At 41.9% G+C, this 17,109-nt stretch overlaps 1 protein-coding gene across 1 annotated transcript; it reads right to left on the reverse strand.

The window, feature by feature from the left end:
• Nucleotides 1-642: 642 nt before the first annotated feature.
• kcnh4a (potassium voltage-gated channel, subfamily H (eag-related), member 4a) lies at nt 643-14,832 on the reverse strand. The gene is made up of 16 exons (XM_037477516.2): nt 14,443-14,832; nt 9,506-9,739; nt 9,136-9,267; nt 8,876-9,009; nt 8,291-8,543; nt 7,372-7,529; nt 6,540-6,747; nt 5,988-6,182; nt 5,696-5,895; nt 4,201-4,450; nt 3,905-4,119; nt 3,707-3,745; nt 2,713-3,077; nt 2,539-2,618; nt 2,266-2,342; nt 643-2,090 (listed from the first exon to the last, which is right to left on the reverse strand). Exons 1-16 carry the CDS (start codon nt 14,516-14,518, stop codon nt 1,113-1,115), a joined length of 3,594 nt encoding a protein of 1,197 aa, XP_037333413.2. The 5' UTR covers nt 14,519-14,832; the 3' UTR covers nt 643-1,112.
• Nucleotides 14,833-17,109: the final 2,277 nt, after the last annotated feature.

The raw sequence follows: 17,109 nt of genomic DNA on the forward strand, positions 1-17,109 counted from the left end.
CTCTCGCAAATATACAATGCTAAATATTCCTTTATATTCCTATATCTTAGATTTTTAAATCATTCTTGAGAATCCAATCTCATATTCTGTACTGTCCATAATGAAGTGTCAGCCCTTTGTAGTTGTAACCACGCACCACTGAGTGGCGCTGTGCACTGTGCAGTTGCTCAGTACATCTACACGGAATGGGTGTAATTGCTGTGATAAAATCAGCAAAAATGTATTCAGAAAATCTCTTTTCTGTGGATACTTTTCAGTGTACATGATAACTTGCTTTGCAAATACCCATATAATCCTGTGTTGAATGTTAGAGAGAGCAAGAGAGTAGTTGACCTCTTGGTAGACATTGTCATATATAAAACAAAAAAATCAATTACAATAAGTTTTATTCTGTTGTTGCAGTAAGTCTTTTTCACATTTTTTCATGTAGTTTTACTCAAAGGAAACTTTACATTAAAAGTCTGAGTAATCTGTGTAAAAAATAGGAAATTCTGCTTTGAGTTTGGAGTCTTTGTCGATAAATGAGCTTCAAGTTCATAGAACTGTGAGAATTTTGTGTTGAGAAAAACTGCAATACAGCATTTTTACCAGGAATGTCACCGTGGACACCCAATACACCTGGAAATTGAAATACGTCATTAGTGGCTCAATTACCAATGTGTTACTTTATTCAGTGATGGATAGTGACTTAATTTAAATGAAAATCTCTCAGATTGCCATTTTCAGGGTACAATTAAGTCATCATTATCCTAGATTAACACACGGCTTTGTTGAATAGCATATTTGATTGATCAGTTAGGGATCCATATAATATGTTTGTTAGCATATACATCGCTGCATGGGATAATAGATTGTTGCTATGGACACATCTCTGATCTCCGTGCACACAAAGGACTATTTTTTTACCAGCAATAAAATTACTTCTAAATTATCTGTTGTTTGAAATGATGATGATGATTTCTGCAGTACATGTGTAACAAGTATAGGTTAATATACAGTACGCTCGCTTTTGGTGCCCTAACTGACTTACTGCCTGACGCGGTTTATTTCACAATAATGACCGGCCCATTGTGCATTAACTCTTACAATATCACAACAAGATACTGAGGTCATCACTGCGGGCTCTGCGTTCCCTCCACATCCGAGCGGGGTGATTGAACTTCCACAGTTGGAGTAGTACTGCCAATGTCTTCAGATTCCTGACTTTCTGTCCACAGTGAAGCTCTACAGTCCCTGTCCGTCACCTGGCCCAGCAGCGAACGAGCAAGGTCCTGTGTGTGGATAGGACTGGACCCTACGGGGCCATTTGGCCTGGGGGCATTGATAGACCCCCGTTGGCTCTGGTTGTGTCCTATGCATGTTGAAGTGTGGTGCGCTGAAGCCATGAGGGGGCTGAAGGCAGTGTGATACTGCGGCTGGCCAGAGTAAATGATGGAGGAATGGATAGGTGTCTGGGAGCTGGTCTGATCATGTGTCGGATCAGAGTGGGTTTGAACACTCAGCGGCGGATAAGAGTGGCCAGAATGAACTGGAGAGCACAGAGGGTGAGAGTTGCTCATTGTGGGGATGGAGGCATTGTAGGGCACATGTGGGGCCAGACAAGGGATGCTGCTAAATGCAGAGCTGAGGCCGAGGAGGGATTCATCTCCCCGGGCGTGCGAGCGGGTCATGTAGGGAGAGTTTGAAGCTGTTCTTGAGGTTTGAAAGGGGCCGCACTGGCTCTGGAACCTGTGGGCCGTGGCCGCTTCTCTCTCAGAGCAGCACAGGTGTAAACAGGATGATGCAGGGCTTGAAGAGTGCAGCAAGGTGGGACTTCTGCCCTGGGCGGGCATCCCACTGCAGCCCCACACATTTCTGGCAGGGTGGCTGATTGCTTCATGATGGAGGTGCAGACCCGTGGTAATATTTAAAGGGACATGGGGCTGCCAGTTGCGGGAAGCAGTCACACTAGGACTGGGAGCCATCTGTATGCCACAGGAGTACGAGGACACAGGAGGGGTTTGGAGCAGCGCCGTATGAGACTGAAGGAAGTGCATTATGTCATGGAGCTCTTTGGTCAGGTTGGATAGTTCTTGGTTCAAGTTGCTCACCTGGGACAAAAAAAAATCTCTATTCGTTGTTGTTCTGTCAATAAAGCATTTTATGTAACTACTAAATGAACAAAAAACAATGAAAAAATAGATGTTAAAATATTTTACAGTATATTAAAATAAATGAATCCATCGATAAGGTTTGCATTATCCATTTTCTAATATTATAGCGCACCTCTTTGTTCAATTTGCTGATATTCTGTCTCACTTCCTCTGTCTCCAGAAGCAAGTTTGCGCTCACATGGAACGGATCTGAAATTGGATGAGAAACAGCTTCATAATACAGCTCCTCCTCCTTGAATGTAGAAATACAACTCAAAAACTGTTCAAATCTGACATTTCCCTAAATTCGACTACACATAATTCAGAGTTAAAGAATTCAACAGTTTTGCTGCTGCAATCTCGTGTATTTCCAATGTCACCCACTGTGCAGCCCGAGAGACTTCACCTGTTACTTTCGCCTTTGTCTCACTGTTCTCTACATTAAATTGAAACGAGTGACCATTGTCCTCAATTCCATCCACGACCCTAGCAGAGACACAAATCAGTGGCACGTCAATTTTAAGAATGCAAACTGATTACTGGATGTTGCTCTGGATGGTAAAGCAGGATGAACTGTTACCTGGGGCTAAGGTCCAACGGACTAACACAAGACAAGGATGGCATTAGCAGATTGGCAGGCCGGCGGCTCAGGTCTCGGTGAGAGCCGGTGAGACTGTGCAAAGGAGACTGATGGGTGAACGGCTGAGGGGAGGGGCTCTGGCCCCCGCCGCCCCCCTGAACAGGCGACCGACAGATGCGGAGGGCGCTGATGTGGCGCAGCTCCTCCCCCAACAGGGTGCTGAGGCAGGGCGGGTTCACAGGGCCGCCTGGTCCCTGTAACAGAGGCACGCTCCTCTGCTGAGGCTGCCTCGCGTCCTCGCCACCGTGGCATTGTTCATCTGCCTCGACGATATACGGTAGTTTAGGGTCCACAGAAGCACGGACCTGAGGAGACAACGGGTCATTTGTGGTGAGGTTTTGCTTTAACGATACACCCATCAGGGCACATTAGGGATTACACACACAATATAGCAGCACTCCATTTCATGTACGGAACCAAATTCTAAAAGAAGCCTTCTCCTCCGCAACACGTGAGAAACCAAAAATATACCACCAACAAGCTCCAGCCCCGCATTGCCATATATTGTTGTTTTTTATTTAAGTTTCTCTCTTTTGAAGGTAATACAATGAGGAATAAATTGTGTGCACACAATTTGCAATTGACAAATGCAGCAAAGCCTTCTTTGCCTCTTATTCATTCAAAAGTGTTGTTTTATTAATTATCACTGTGTCACACAGGATAATTTTAGACTCCTGTTGCAGAATCCTTTTTCCGACCTTCCACACTTAATTTTAGCTTTGGTTTAATCTCTTGACTACTTAATTGGTGTTGTAGCCCATAGGCAGCGCAAAACCATCTTCATCTCAGCTACTGTATGTATGTAATTACTATACGTTATGTTCATCTGTATGATGTAAACACAGATTGTGTGTACGTATCTGTAACTGATTGCCAGATTTAACAAGCAGATGAAGGCCGGTAATAAGTAATTACCTCGGTAAGGCACACATACCTGAGGGAGCCGGGAAGACCATGGAAACTTTGTTACTCCCTACAGATATTCAAGCCAAAATTAACAAGGTATTACACAAACATTGCAGATTTGGTGGCAAAGTATTCACGTTGCTTTTAATGAGCAGGAGCAAAGAAATGAAACATTTTTACACTAAATCTGTTTCTGCATATTCTCTTTACATAACAAAGGCCTTACGTTGGATCCAGTGTCCTCTCTTAGATTGTAGGTGAGGTTGTGATGGATGTCAGAGCTGAACCGGCCGCCGTACTCCGGGTACAGCCTGAGGACCTCCCTCAAAGCCCTCACGCTGATGTATTGCAAGTCACAGTAGGTCAGCGCCTTCACGTCTGCATTGGTCTTGATCACTTGGTCGTTTTCCGGCAGATCGGCCCCAATCAGGTCGCCTTTGCCTGTAGGGATCGTCAATTGAAACAATCTGAAAGGTGCAGAACTAGTAAGAGAAGAGGTTTTTTTAGCAGTTGAACACTGACCCAGGATGGCCAGGACCATGCCGTCTTTCAGGACCTCCAAAGAGCCAGAGCAGACAAAATAATTGGCTTGTAGCGCATCTCCTTGGCGTATGAGGTATTCCCCTGGTGCACAGAAAGAGGTCTTGATGTGCAGGGAGAGGGAGCGAAGACACCCCCTGCTGGCTCGCTCGAACACGGGCAGCTGCAGTATGTCTTTGTTCAGGTGCATGGCGATGTCAGCTCGCAGTTCATCCGGGAAGTCATGCAGCAGCTAAGAAAGTGGGAACATTTTTAATGAGCTACATTATTCAGGACTTACGAAATACCACCATCCCTCTAAGTGATCACTTCACTTTTGAGTTTAAAACAACTGAAAAGATGTCCGGAAGACATATTTTGTAGACAGGATGTAGGACGGAACAGTAGCTTCCCCCAGACTACTACTACTTTAGGCTCATAGTTCTAGTTGGTCAACTGTATGATTTCATCTCAAGGCCAGCTTGGGTTGCTCTTTGCAACATGCACGGTGAACACAAATGTATTTTAGTTTAAAGGCTGTAGGGACTGTAAAAGGCATGTGGTGACTCATCACTAAGTACATCTCCAAAATGGAGTCTCCTAAATGATTTCTATTTTGAATTAAACATGTTTTACCTTAAGTACCTTAAGGTAAAAGGTATAACGGTACTTGACACAGCATAAATAAGGATTCGAGTACTTCTGCAAAATACTCGCAGCAGAAAAAGGGCACAGATTGTGGTTTACGGTATTGATGCACTCACATGACGTGCCAAGCTGCTCGGTAAAAACAGACAGCGAGTGTTAAAGCCAGCATGTTCTCAGAAATCAGTGACTCTGTCTGTTACCTTCCACAGTGAATTAATTATATACAGATGGTGGCTTTAAGGGTGTTAATGAGTATTCTCTCTATTTCAACTCCTACTCCTATAATTACAGGGAACTTCTCCTAGATAGCTTCTGGCATCGTTGCCGAAGTTCTATTTGCAACAAAGCGTTGTCTACTAAAGGAAATGGAATGAGACTCATCAGAATTTTAATTAATGGAATGAGACACATCAGAATTTTAATTAAATGATGAGTTTTCTGAATCTAGAATCCTGTAGCTACAAAAAAGCACTTTTTCTGCAGCTCACACATTCATTTATTGTTCAGTTTACTCACTTTAAAGCAACAACCGGGAACTATTCTTTTTGTGTTGATTTGCCCCGTGGTCACAAGCAGCAGGGGAGGGAAATGGAGCTGACTCTATCTGAGCTGAGGGAAAATCTATTAAGATTTTGATTGGTTTTACTTGAACACATCAATTGACAAGCATTGGGAATGACACTGTAGAAAAAGCCAATCCTTCTGCTGATGCATATTGATGCATCAGTATCAGTTTGAGACTCTCATAAAAGTTAATTACGGTAACTTTAATAGATAAAAATCTAATTAGGGGGTAAAATGTTTGAAGATCTCACAGGAAATTGTTACTCAGTGGTGCTTCTTCCCTCACCTCATTGGCGTTGATGCCATTGTTAACAGACCAAGTGGCCTGAAAGTATTCCAGCATCCTCTGCTTCAGCAGCTGAGGGAGCCGATGCACACGGGTGAAGTCCTTAAGATCTTTCATTCGGGTGTGGTAGAGAGAGCGCCGCGAGTACATGCGCTGGATGATGGCTGTCACGTTGCCGAAGACCACTGCGTGCATCAGTGCTGGAAGCGGGAGAGGTGTGCAACACTAGAATATTCTCACTGCTCTTATTCATAATCCCAGGGGAATTTCCATCGATCACAAGTCAACTCACCACCCATGAGCATGATGCAGATGGAGAAGATTTTCTCGGCGTCTGTATTGGCACATACGTTGCCAAAACCGACACTGGTGAGGCTGCTGAGGGTGAAGTAGAGAGAGGCGATGTAGGCGCTAGGGATGGAGGGGCCACCCATGGTGCGGTTGATGTAAGGGGTGTCAAGACGCTTTCCCAACTCCTGAAGCCAGCCTGTCGGAAGAGTTCAGAACGTGATTGTGTAAGATTAATCCGGGGCGTCATAACTAATGAGTTGGCTTCAATGGGTGACCCTTTCTCCTTCGGTGGGTGATCAAATGTGTGATATAAGAAAATGATATAACGTTGCGCTGGTGACATAATGGAATTAGCCTGTGACCTAAACTTCCTCAGTGCTGGGAGGAGACAAGCTAGAGGTTGAAATGATGCTGAGGCGTTAGGGCATTCAAGCATGACTGGAGATGTGCAGTGCCGGCCCTTTGGTCCCAGCGGAAGCTTAATGAGCAAAGGCGAACATTACACTCTTGATTCAGTGGCGTTGGAGCAGTCAACCACACACAACGTGCTCACCTATGTCCCAGGTAACGGGGTCACTGCTTTCTATTTCCTGGCGTCCGATGACGTACCAGACACAGGCCATCCAGTGAGCCAGCAGAGCAAACACAGACATGAGCAGGGTCAGGACCACGGCGCTGTACTGGGAGTAGCGATCCAGTTTCTGTAAGAGGCGCAGCAGACGCAGCAGACGAAACGTCTTCAACAAGTGCACCAGAGAGGTCTGAGTGAAGAGAGACAGAGCAAAACATGTCAACTGGATCATTTTGTATCACTTTCCTTTATTGTATGACTTCTTTAAACGTGAGTTTGGTATTTAGGGTTAAAATACACACTTTAGTTCATGCCTCTGGGGCATAGTCGATTCAATATACTGTTCTTACTGCATCCAGTTACATCACCTTTCAGTTCAGGGAGTACAATTTGAATTTTGGGCATTTGGGATTTAAAAAAAAGTTGCTGTAACATCTTAAGATTAGACAGAAAGACCTGAAGAAAAGACACGAAGGAAATAATAAATAAAAAGACACACATAAATAGGATTTGAAAAAGTTTTAAACTAATTTAAATTGAAGATGAAAATACATTCCAAAAAAAAGTTTAAGATTTAGTTCAAAGTCTGACCGAGGGATGTCTTTGTGAGTCAGCTGAGGCCTGCAGCAAAGTGAAACTAATGCATGAGAAGTACTACTGTTTATCTGCAGGATAAAACAAAGGCGAGCACAAAAAACGACAATGCTCAGTGAAGTGGTGGAATGTAGACAGATAATCATCTCCACTTCACTGCTCGGAGGGAACCACACTATTAAAACATTGTGGACTATGGTCCTAGAGTTGGTGCACTCACCACTGTGATGTTAAAAGCATAGAGAAGATCAAACGGCAACGCCGCAATCAGATCCACGAAGAACCAAGTGGTGCAGTAATGGAGGTAGATGGAGCGGGCGTCGTACACCACCTGACCTGACTGACTCACATAGGTGGTACGGAAATTCAGGATGATATCTGGCAAGGAGAGAAGCAAAAAAAGGCTTCACTAAACATAAATAAAAATAGAATATATTGCAATAACTTATATAGCTGATCACAGTGTATTCAACTTAATCAAGTAATAGGAAAAAATCTAAAACTCTTGCTCATTAAATTGCAGGTCTAAAAGGAACTAAGTAGTATTTCCTAGCACACATAAGACATAATTAATGTCCCACATTCCCAGGAAAGTTGGTGTAGTTTTTTGTTTATCACAAGTATAATAATAGAGAAAACTTTCACTAAAAGAAGAGACAGCACGTGATGCCATGTGAGCTCATTTTGTACCAAGACAAATTTGTTGACAGATTGGAAGTCACAGAGTCTCAGGACAGATGTGCTATCACACTTTGTTTGGAGGAAATATGAAGCGAAGTGGGAGAAATCTATTTATGATCCGTAACCCGGGGCAACAGAGACATCGTGAGTGGGCGAGGAAAGGTAGAAACTGTAGTCGTATACTCGTTGGCCATCGCTACGGAAACCACTGTAGCTGCACTGAGAAATACAGTTGTTCTGAATTCAAACTGAACGTTGGCATGTTTTCGGGATTTGGTTCAGGGTCAGCTGGTGTGCAGCATGCAATCAGGGCGTGAGATGGTATTTTAAAAAGCACAGTCGAACAAGCTTTTAACCATAGCCTAAATTTACACTCTGCCTCGTATCTTGAGAAAGACTTGACCAGCGTGACTGCAGACACACAAAGACATCTTTCGTCAAAAAAAACAACCTCATACCAAGTATGAAGAGCATTTCCACCACTATGTCACTGCCCAGGGTGCTGCGGCTGACAAGTGAGTGATAGTCGCTGCCCTGATCATGACTGACGAAGCAGATGTCATAAGGCACAGCGACAGCCACGTAGAAGGTCGCCAGTAGAATCAGCCAGTCCCACAAGGCCTTGGAGATGCTGTAGTGAAGCAGGATGAAACGGGACTTCTTCACAGCTGCCACCTTGTACTCGGGTAGAGACGGTTTCTTAAATACACTCTGAAAGAGAGGTGGCACAGGATGGATCTCTGTGTCATTGATCATTGTGTTTTCGATCGCATCTTACCCTGACGTCTCAGCTAGCACTGGCCTTAAATAGCTCCGCATGGAGCACTGAGGGTGTACACATGCCTATCATAATTAATCTTCATTGTCACCTCCATAACATTTTAAATGCATTTGAAATTAACCTTAGTAAGATGTTCATTACCATAGGCTTGAGGCAGCGGTTTGAAGAGAGAACTTGATTGTATTGTTTTGAAGTATTGGGACTCACACTGTATTTATATCTTGTGTTTAATGATCTTAATGATCCAGGGGTTTGCACTCACATCTGATAGTTTTCTCTTACTCCTCTTGGTGAAATGGTTGGTAAGGTGGTTCAGAATTGTCCTCCCCCTCTCTCGAGCTTGGGAAAAGTGTGAACGATTGTTTTTTCTGCGTGGTGGAAGAGCCTCTGACAAACCTGTGAACAAAATCAAGTCACTCAAAGAGTTAATGTAAGTGCCATATTCAATCTGTAAATTGTTTCAATGAAGTTGACTGCATAAGGATGAAATAAAAAAAAAGAAAACGAGGCGCCAAGCTTTACCGTCTGCTTGGCTGAAGAGATGGCTTTTCCCATATGATTCACTGACGTCTTTGAAGGACAAGAGGAACAGCACCACCTCCCCTTTTTCATTTTTAATTGCCACAATATCCAAGAGGCACCAAAATGTATTTCCTAAGGATATTAAAAAAGGTTATTGCACTTAAAATTCCCAACAATACCACATGACAGCTCTTACCCATTAAAATTGTCACATGATTTCTAATCATTTTTCACAAAAGAAAGGCCAGGAATATGGGTTAAGATCACGAATTCTTAAAGTACAAGGTCAGGTTTGAAAACGATTTAAAAAAGTGTGTGTTTCAGAGTGCATGGCCAAACACGCACGTATGTTCATGCATGTAATCCTCACCATTTTTCCTATAGAAGCAGACTTCTCCCTGGTACTCCTGTTGGCCCTCCAGAGCCTTGTGTAGCTGTTGGATAACTCTCTCACTGGTGTCGGCTCCATGGAGGAAGCTGCATGTGCAGGTTTTCTGCATCACTTCAGTCCGTACGAAGCCGGTCAGCTCACAAAACCCATCCGAGCAGTACACGATGGGGTAGCCATGACGACCCTGAGCGTTGCCCAGTAGGAAGTTACTGTCTGCAAGGGATATAAAGATGGGAGGTCAAGCAACTATGTGACCTTTAGGAATAAAAAAAACAAACAGATTGAACAGCAGGTAATCTGTCATGTTTTTTTAACTGCACAGCGGTGACACACAAAACTGCAGCTCTATAGGAAAGTGCTTTGTAGGATTTTCTTCTTCTTTCTTCCTCACTTTCTCTAAATACCTCTCCCCAGATTTGTTTTATTTGTTTTTGCACCAGTAATAAACAACTTTTTTCTGTCTGTGAGTCATTCTTTGTGCCTTCATCTGAGAGCCCTGATATAGTACAGTCTACATCAGAGAGGGCTTTGAAGTAAGCTAGCTGTGTGTATTCAGTCTATGCAGGATTGCAGCTGGATCCATGGGGGACTAGTGCCTCAGTGAGGCTTTGGCCCTTAATCATTATGCAGAGCATGGTTTTATCCAGCCATTGGTCATGTAATGCATTTTACAAACACATGCACACCAACTTTTAACAGATCCATGCATCCGTTTTATGAAGCTGATCTGAGGCCGTGGCGGCAGGTGAAGCGAAGTTCAGGAGGCTGCATCCAGCTACTGAACGCCGGATGTATCTCTGGAGCATGGTCTAGGAATACTAGAGCAGTGCGAGTGAATGGGACCGTGAGATACTTGGACTCCTTTACTGGGGGAAGCAATTATATTTTAATAATTTTGTTCGTTTGAATCAATGAGTGTATGCTATATAACACAAAGGAAAAATGTCTATCACTGAAAAGGCCATGTGTTGATTCTGTACACATGACATCCATTGCAGTCTGTCCATCCCGGGAGAGGGATCCCTCCTCTGACGTTCTCCCTAAGGTTTCTTTTTTTTCCTTTTTTCCCCATTGAAGGGTTTTTTCATATTTTGGGGAGTTTTTCCTGTGCCGATGTGAGGGTTTCGGGACAGAGGATGTTGCATGTGTACAGACTGTAAAGCCCTCTGAGGCAAATTTGTAATTTGCGATTTTGGGCTATACAAAATAAAATGAATTGAATTGAATTGAATAAAATCAACACCTTTCCAAAACCAATGAAACAGAAATTTACCATTGGGACTTTTAAGTATGATTTTATGCAGGGCTTTTATCCGTGTAGTCTTTAAACATCCAGTTGCCAGGCAACGATCCAATTCTGCAGGAAGTTTTCACAGAGAACTTTCTGTACAGATGAACATATAAAAAGCCTTAATGTGCCTTTAATTTTGAAAAAAAAAAAATGACATTCACCCAACATCTCCGCTGAGATTTTTCAACTAAAATGTAAAAATGTAGTTATTACATAACAGTACATGACAAGAAAGAAAATAAATCTGTCTTTAAAAAATGCATTTATGCATTAGAATTAATGGTTGAGAGGACAAGCAGTCGATGAATCACAAAAGAGAATACTGGAAAAAGAAAAAAACTAAAAGGATTGTTGCTAACTGCTGGAACATTGAGTCAAGAAGTCATTTTAGGGCAGGGAGTGTAGGTGGTGAAGCAGAAGAAAATGATAATGAAACAACCGGAATTTAGTCTGGAAGATTCTGTATGTCTAAAAAACACAGAATAGTTGCATGCCAAAGAGTTTATTCGCATTAATCCAATATAAGGGCTGTGACGCGTGGGTAGAGATAATTTAACTCTGAATTCAGGAGGTATAAGTAAGTAATCTACTACTTGACAAGCTATTGATGAAAAAAGTAGTTAAGCTGATTGAATCCACTCAATTAAAACTACAGAATGATTTGTAGAAATAAGCAATATGGGGTTATGCACATCAGGGTTCATTGTTAGAGAAACAAAAACTGAATCTAGCAACCAATCATTGACTAGTGCATTTCTGCTTCCATGCATCTGCGTATGAACCTGAATATCCTTTCCATATTTAGACAGATGGACCGAGTCCATTGAATGGTGTTTTCTTTCTTTTTATTTGTTCAGTCGCTCTCTGAATGCAAGCTGATTCAAACTCAAACATCTTTGTTGGACTATGCTGTGAAAACACAATACTGGTTATGATGTAGCTGCAAAGACAACATTAAACACCTGTAGATCACAGCAGCCAGTTTTAAACAAACACCAATAGTAGATTCACCTGATCCCTTTTTTAAACCAAAAAGAAGTGTTAACTGTTCGTTCCATAGGAAATAAAATTCTGATAAGCAGTTTGTCTCACAATAAATAACAAAAGACTTTATGAGCTTTCCACACTCATGTTACCATGGCGACTTGCGTCGAGAAAAAATAACATATGGTAATGCTGCAATTTGCTTTTACGGGGTTACAAAGACCCTGTGCCCTCCAGAATAGAGATGGAGCCAATAAACATTGGCACCTTTCTGATTGATATTCATCATATTATTTATAATCCGTAAAGCACAATCCAAAGAGTGAGGATTCATTAAGACATCAAATCAAAGTTAAACTGCAGCCCCTCATCCCGTTTCTATGGCTTCATGTCATTCAAGAGAACAGCATGGCTCACACTTACAGCCATCAAAAAAGCAAAACACGTAGTAAATCCTTTTTTTGTTTAATTACATCTCTGATTCAACTTGTAATTCAGCTAATACTTTTGCTTCTTTTAGTTATAGTTGAAGTGCAGTCATTTGCTAATCATCTAGGACGGCTCTTCCTGGAGAAGGAGAACGCTGTCATTTCCACACTGACTGCAGGCAATTAAGAGACTGAAAAGTGAGGATCACAAAAAATGTAAACGCAGCTTTCTATGACTCGTACTGCACTATTATGTCACTGAAACAATTTAGCTGTATCATATTCTTAAGATACATTAAGATACACCATAGGTTTTATTCCAAGCCATCCATTTTAATATCTGACATATTTGGAGGTGGATTAAATAAATGATTTAAGTTCTTTAATTGGCTCAGGGCCTGCACATAATTCCTTGTAATTAATTTCCTTCCTAATACCAGAGCAATGTGAATAGCACCTCCATTCCTCTGAGCTTTGCCTAAACGCACAGTCACATCACACTGCCAATATTTCTATTATTTCCTCCGCCTTTAGAAATATAACTTAAAATAGTTCCCCCCCTTGTCTTCAAAGAGATGTCATCATACAGAAAGAATTTCATTTAAACCAAAACTGATTGAAAGCAGTTTTTCGCATTGAATCGCACTCCGTTCTGAAGCCATCCTTTGTCATCTTTTGCCCTTTCATCACCCACTGAGCTACTTAAACCGCCCCCTTTGCACATCTGATACAGAGGCATTGTGGCTGGGATTCAGACAATCTCCTCAGCACTGTGGACCGCGTTTTGTGCGTGTGTGTGTGTGTGTGTGTGTGTGCGTGTGTGTGTGTGTGTGTGTGTTCATTTTGTACAGATAACAAGGGCTAGACAACGGATGAAAGATGTTTGGACGCGTGACAGCGGTTGTGCCATCGCACTGAATTTGTTACGCTGCAAAGGACATGAACAGTCCAACCCATACACACTCTGTCACACCTTTCATGGTGTTCTGAAAAGGACATTTATTTACAAATGAACAGTAGGCGGACATCATTTGCTTGAAAATAACAGTAACATTTTTAAGGTCTGCACAGAAAAGCAATGTAGAGTAAACATTTTAAGGCAGGGAATTAATGTTGCTGTCTGAGTGACAATACAGGACTAGAACTAATTTCTAGGTATCTCAGTTAATGTCATTTACATTTGTGGTGGTATTGAAATTTCTTTCAAGTTAAGTTTTTCATAAACCAGACTTTTTGTAAGTGAAGCTTCTCAGTTCTAAAATGTATTGTGGTAGAGTTTAATATATAATTACGCTTTCAGTTTCAGCATTTTGTATATGTTTGTAATAATAGCTTCTAATGTTTCTTTCATTATACTTGTCTTATTTTATTTCTTACTGGCAGAATCACATTCATTTTGAAATGAGTGACAATGTGCTGCAACAGGCATGCATGGTTCTGGTTCTGGTCTTTTCTTTTAGCAACATTTTTCACCCAAACATTGATCTCCCTTACCTTATTTGAATGGACCTTTAATTTACCTGAGTCTCTCCTGCTACTGCAGACATTACTAGGATATTTGATATATATATACGATTGCTTCAAATGACAAGCAGGTGCTCTACTGATGTAGTAATGAAGTTTAAGGGTTCATTTAACATTTTGTTTTGGCTTTAAAAAAAATAATCTTTCCTGAAAAATGTGTGTATGAGGAAATATCCTAAATAGCAGCTCAGTAAGTGGTTGTTCAACTACGTCATTCTAGAATGTACTGTCTGTCTCCATTTGCAGCCATGGTTTACTGTCCATAACCCGAACCCTACTGTCACCACTTACAGTTCCATAATTGAATCTCACTACCGATACATTGGTTGACAGCAGCGTTTTTCAGTGCCAGTCCAAATCCGTAACTAGGTTACAACAATGCCAGCGGCTAAACTCCTAAAAGCTTAACTGGAAGAGTTACAGCATCTTAACTGAGAGGAATCTATTTGCTGGTGTCATCATTTTAATTAGTCTGTGTTTCTGTGTATTTCTTGAGGAAAAGGCTTTGAAACACACTGGATTTAGTATGTGAACATTGGTGACGCCCGAACCCAAATTGTCCCACAAATTACATTGATTGGTTCGTGCACTAGTAACTTTAAGTCAGGAAGCATTTGTACTAACACAAGGTTTTGCAGAGACAACTGTTGAATATTATTGAGAGATATCTTCCCATGAGATCTACTTACGAGTGCCATCAAAGTGGTTTGCAATGGTGTCCAAGAAGGTGTTCTGTGGAGCAAGGAGGCCCTTCATCACAGGCATCTTGTGCTAGATGAGGAGAAGGCTCAGCCAGCGGTTTCCAGGAGCTCGTCAACATTCCCCAAGGACGGACTTGAAGGAAATCCCTGGTGCCTCTCCTTGGGCTTGCTTCTGACTCTACCACAGTGTGCTGATAGTGTTTATATTCTGCGTTGTCAAGATGAAACTACTGGGCTTCTGCAGGTTGTGCAAGTGCTGTGATCCCCTAACACTCAACTCTCACTTTCTTATTCGGGTTTCAGTCCTGCTTCCTTCCACAGCAGCCTCAGCTTCTCTTCAGTCAGTGCAACACTCACCATGGTTCCTGCCTTCTCCGAGTCCCCTGTCTATCCCCCCCCCCCTCCCCACCCTCTCTCTCTCTCTCTCTCTCTCTCTTATACAAAACCGTGAGCCATCCCCTTTTACACACACTATGAATTTATTAGTTCCCTCTTTTGCCGACTCTCTCTTGTTCCTGCAAAACCTGTGTACTCCTACATGTACTTAAGCCTCCCCAGAGAAGTTGTTATCACTTACCAGATGCTGTTCTGTTCCTCGGTGTGGGGGGGGGGCTCGCTTCAAATCATCAATCTGCCGAATAGAAGGAGTGTGTATATATATATATATATATATATATATATATATATATATATATATATATATATATATATATACAGTATATATCCTGTGGACATGTGGTGATCAGGGGTCAGGTTTAATAAGGAGCAGCACTCCATGATGATTCACTGTCGATGACACAACAATCCACCTGCTGCTGTGCAGGATGTCAGTCAGCAGCATGCTGCTTGTATCATCATATTTACTTCACGTTCCCTTTACTACCTATACGTACACAACCCCCTCACACACAGTCGCTGGAATACGGAGAGTTTAAGCCCACAAGTACACACACACACACACACACACACACACACACACACACACACACACACACACACACACACACACACACAGACACACAGACACACAGACACACGGATGGCATTTCAAAAGATGTGCTGGTTCTTTGCATCATACTAATTACTGCTGTCCTCCAGCTTTCCTGTGGAGTGCAACGCTGTTTCGCACAATCACACACCCGCTAGGACCTGACATTTCATTAATGCATAGGCTATTCAAGTCTCTACACTTAGCCATGAAGTACCACTGAGTCTTTTCTGTCTCATTTTAAAAGCCGTTATCAGTAGATTATGCTTTAACTCTTTCTGAGGAGCAGTCCACTTGAAATGTGTGCATACTGTATTTGTATTATATGTGTTATATTGATTAGCCAAAGACTAACAATTAAGTCACTAAGCAATAACCTCATATTTTACTTCACAGCGAGCTCAGCTGAAAAGCATTTCTTCAGCAGCTCGTGAATCATTCTCTATTATGCTCCTACATCAATAAGGTGTAGTAGAAGTTGTGTTTCCGCATCATGAAGCCCCTTCCGATGAAAAATGCATTCAACTCAGAGCTTTGGATCTCAGCAAAAAAGCAAAAGGTGAAAAGAAGTCTGATTATATTCAATATTTTTAATATTTAAAGGCAGATTTTAAAACAGAGGCATCATTTTTCTTGTGGGAAATTAAGAATAGTACAAACTTCAATTTTATAGATTGGATAAAGGTATTTCTATGAATAGTTTCATGGAGAGAGGAAAAGCTTTTTGAGGAATACCTGCAGTATGAATGATGATATTTGTTGCAATGTTCCTGCATTGAAAGGTGCAGTGTTGAAGCCTTGGAGTCATGCAAAAAAAACAAAAACATTCAGACAAAATGGTGCTAGATTTGTGCCAAAGAGAACCACTCACAGATCCAGGCAAACAGCAGTAATGGTAAACTATTTTACATCTTGAGAGATCATGCAATAGGCCTGATCTGGAGCAATACCCCCTCTCACTTTTTATCGTATCAGCACCATCTTGTGTACACTGGGAATAATATGGGCTTCTAAGCTGTACTGAATCAAAAAAGTCATGTAAATATTAGGGCTGTCAAAAATAGCGCGTTAACAACGTTAATTGGTTGTCTGTTCTTAATTACGTCATTTCACGCATGCGCAGTGTGACAAATTATTCAGGTCAGGAAAGTACCTTTTCCTTTAGGGAATGCACTTCATCTTATACAACACATTACTGCCACCTGCAGGCATATGTCAGGCCCTGAGGTTCAGCAAGTCGTTTGCGCCAGTCCATGCTGAAGCTTCGCAGGCCATTAACAAAATCAACCTCAGATCATTTGACCAACACAATAGCAAAATGGATCGCAAAGGATTGCAGACCCATTAGCATTGTAGAAGACTCAGGTTTCCTTGATGTTTTGCAAGTGGCGTCTCAAGACTCATCCTATAAGCCACCGCCAAGAGCCACAGTTTTGAAGAAAATCCACGAGCTCCATGAAAACTAAAGAGAAAAAAGGAAAGTGGTCTTGGCTCAAGTAAATCATATCGCCCTGACAGGAGACCATTGGACATCAGTGAGTAACAACAATTACCTCGGAGTAACTGCACATTTCATCAGTGACACGTGGGAACTGAAGTCTTTTGCGCTGACTATATGAAAAACTGAGGAACACATTAACTGTGTTGCTCACATGGTGCAGAGGAGT

The sequence above is a fragment of the Pungitius pungitius genome, chromosome 12 (assembly GCF_949316345.1).
Source record: "Pungitius pungitius chromosome 12, fPunPun2.1, whole genome shotgun sequence".
Taxonomy (NCBI): Eukaryota; Metazoa; Chordata; class Actinopteri; order Perciformes; family Gasterosteidae; genus Pungitius; species Pungitius pungitius.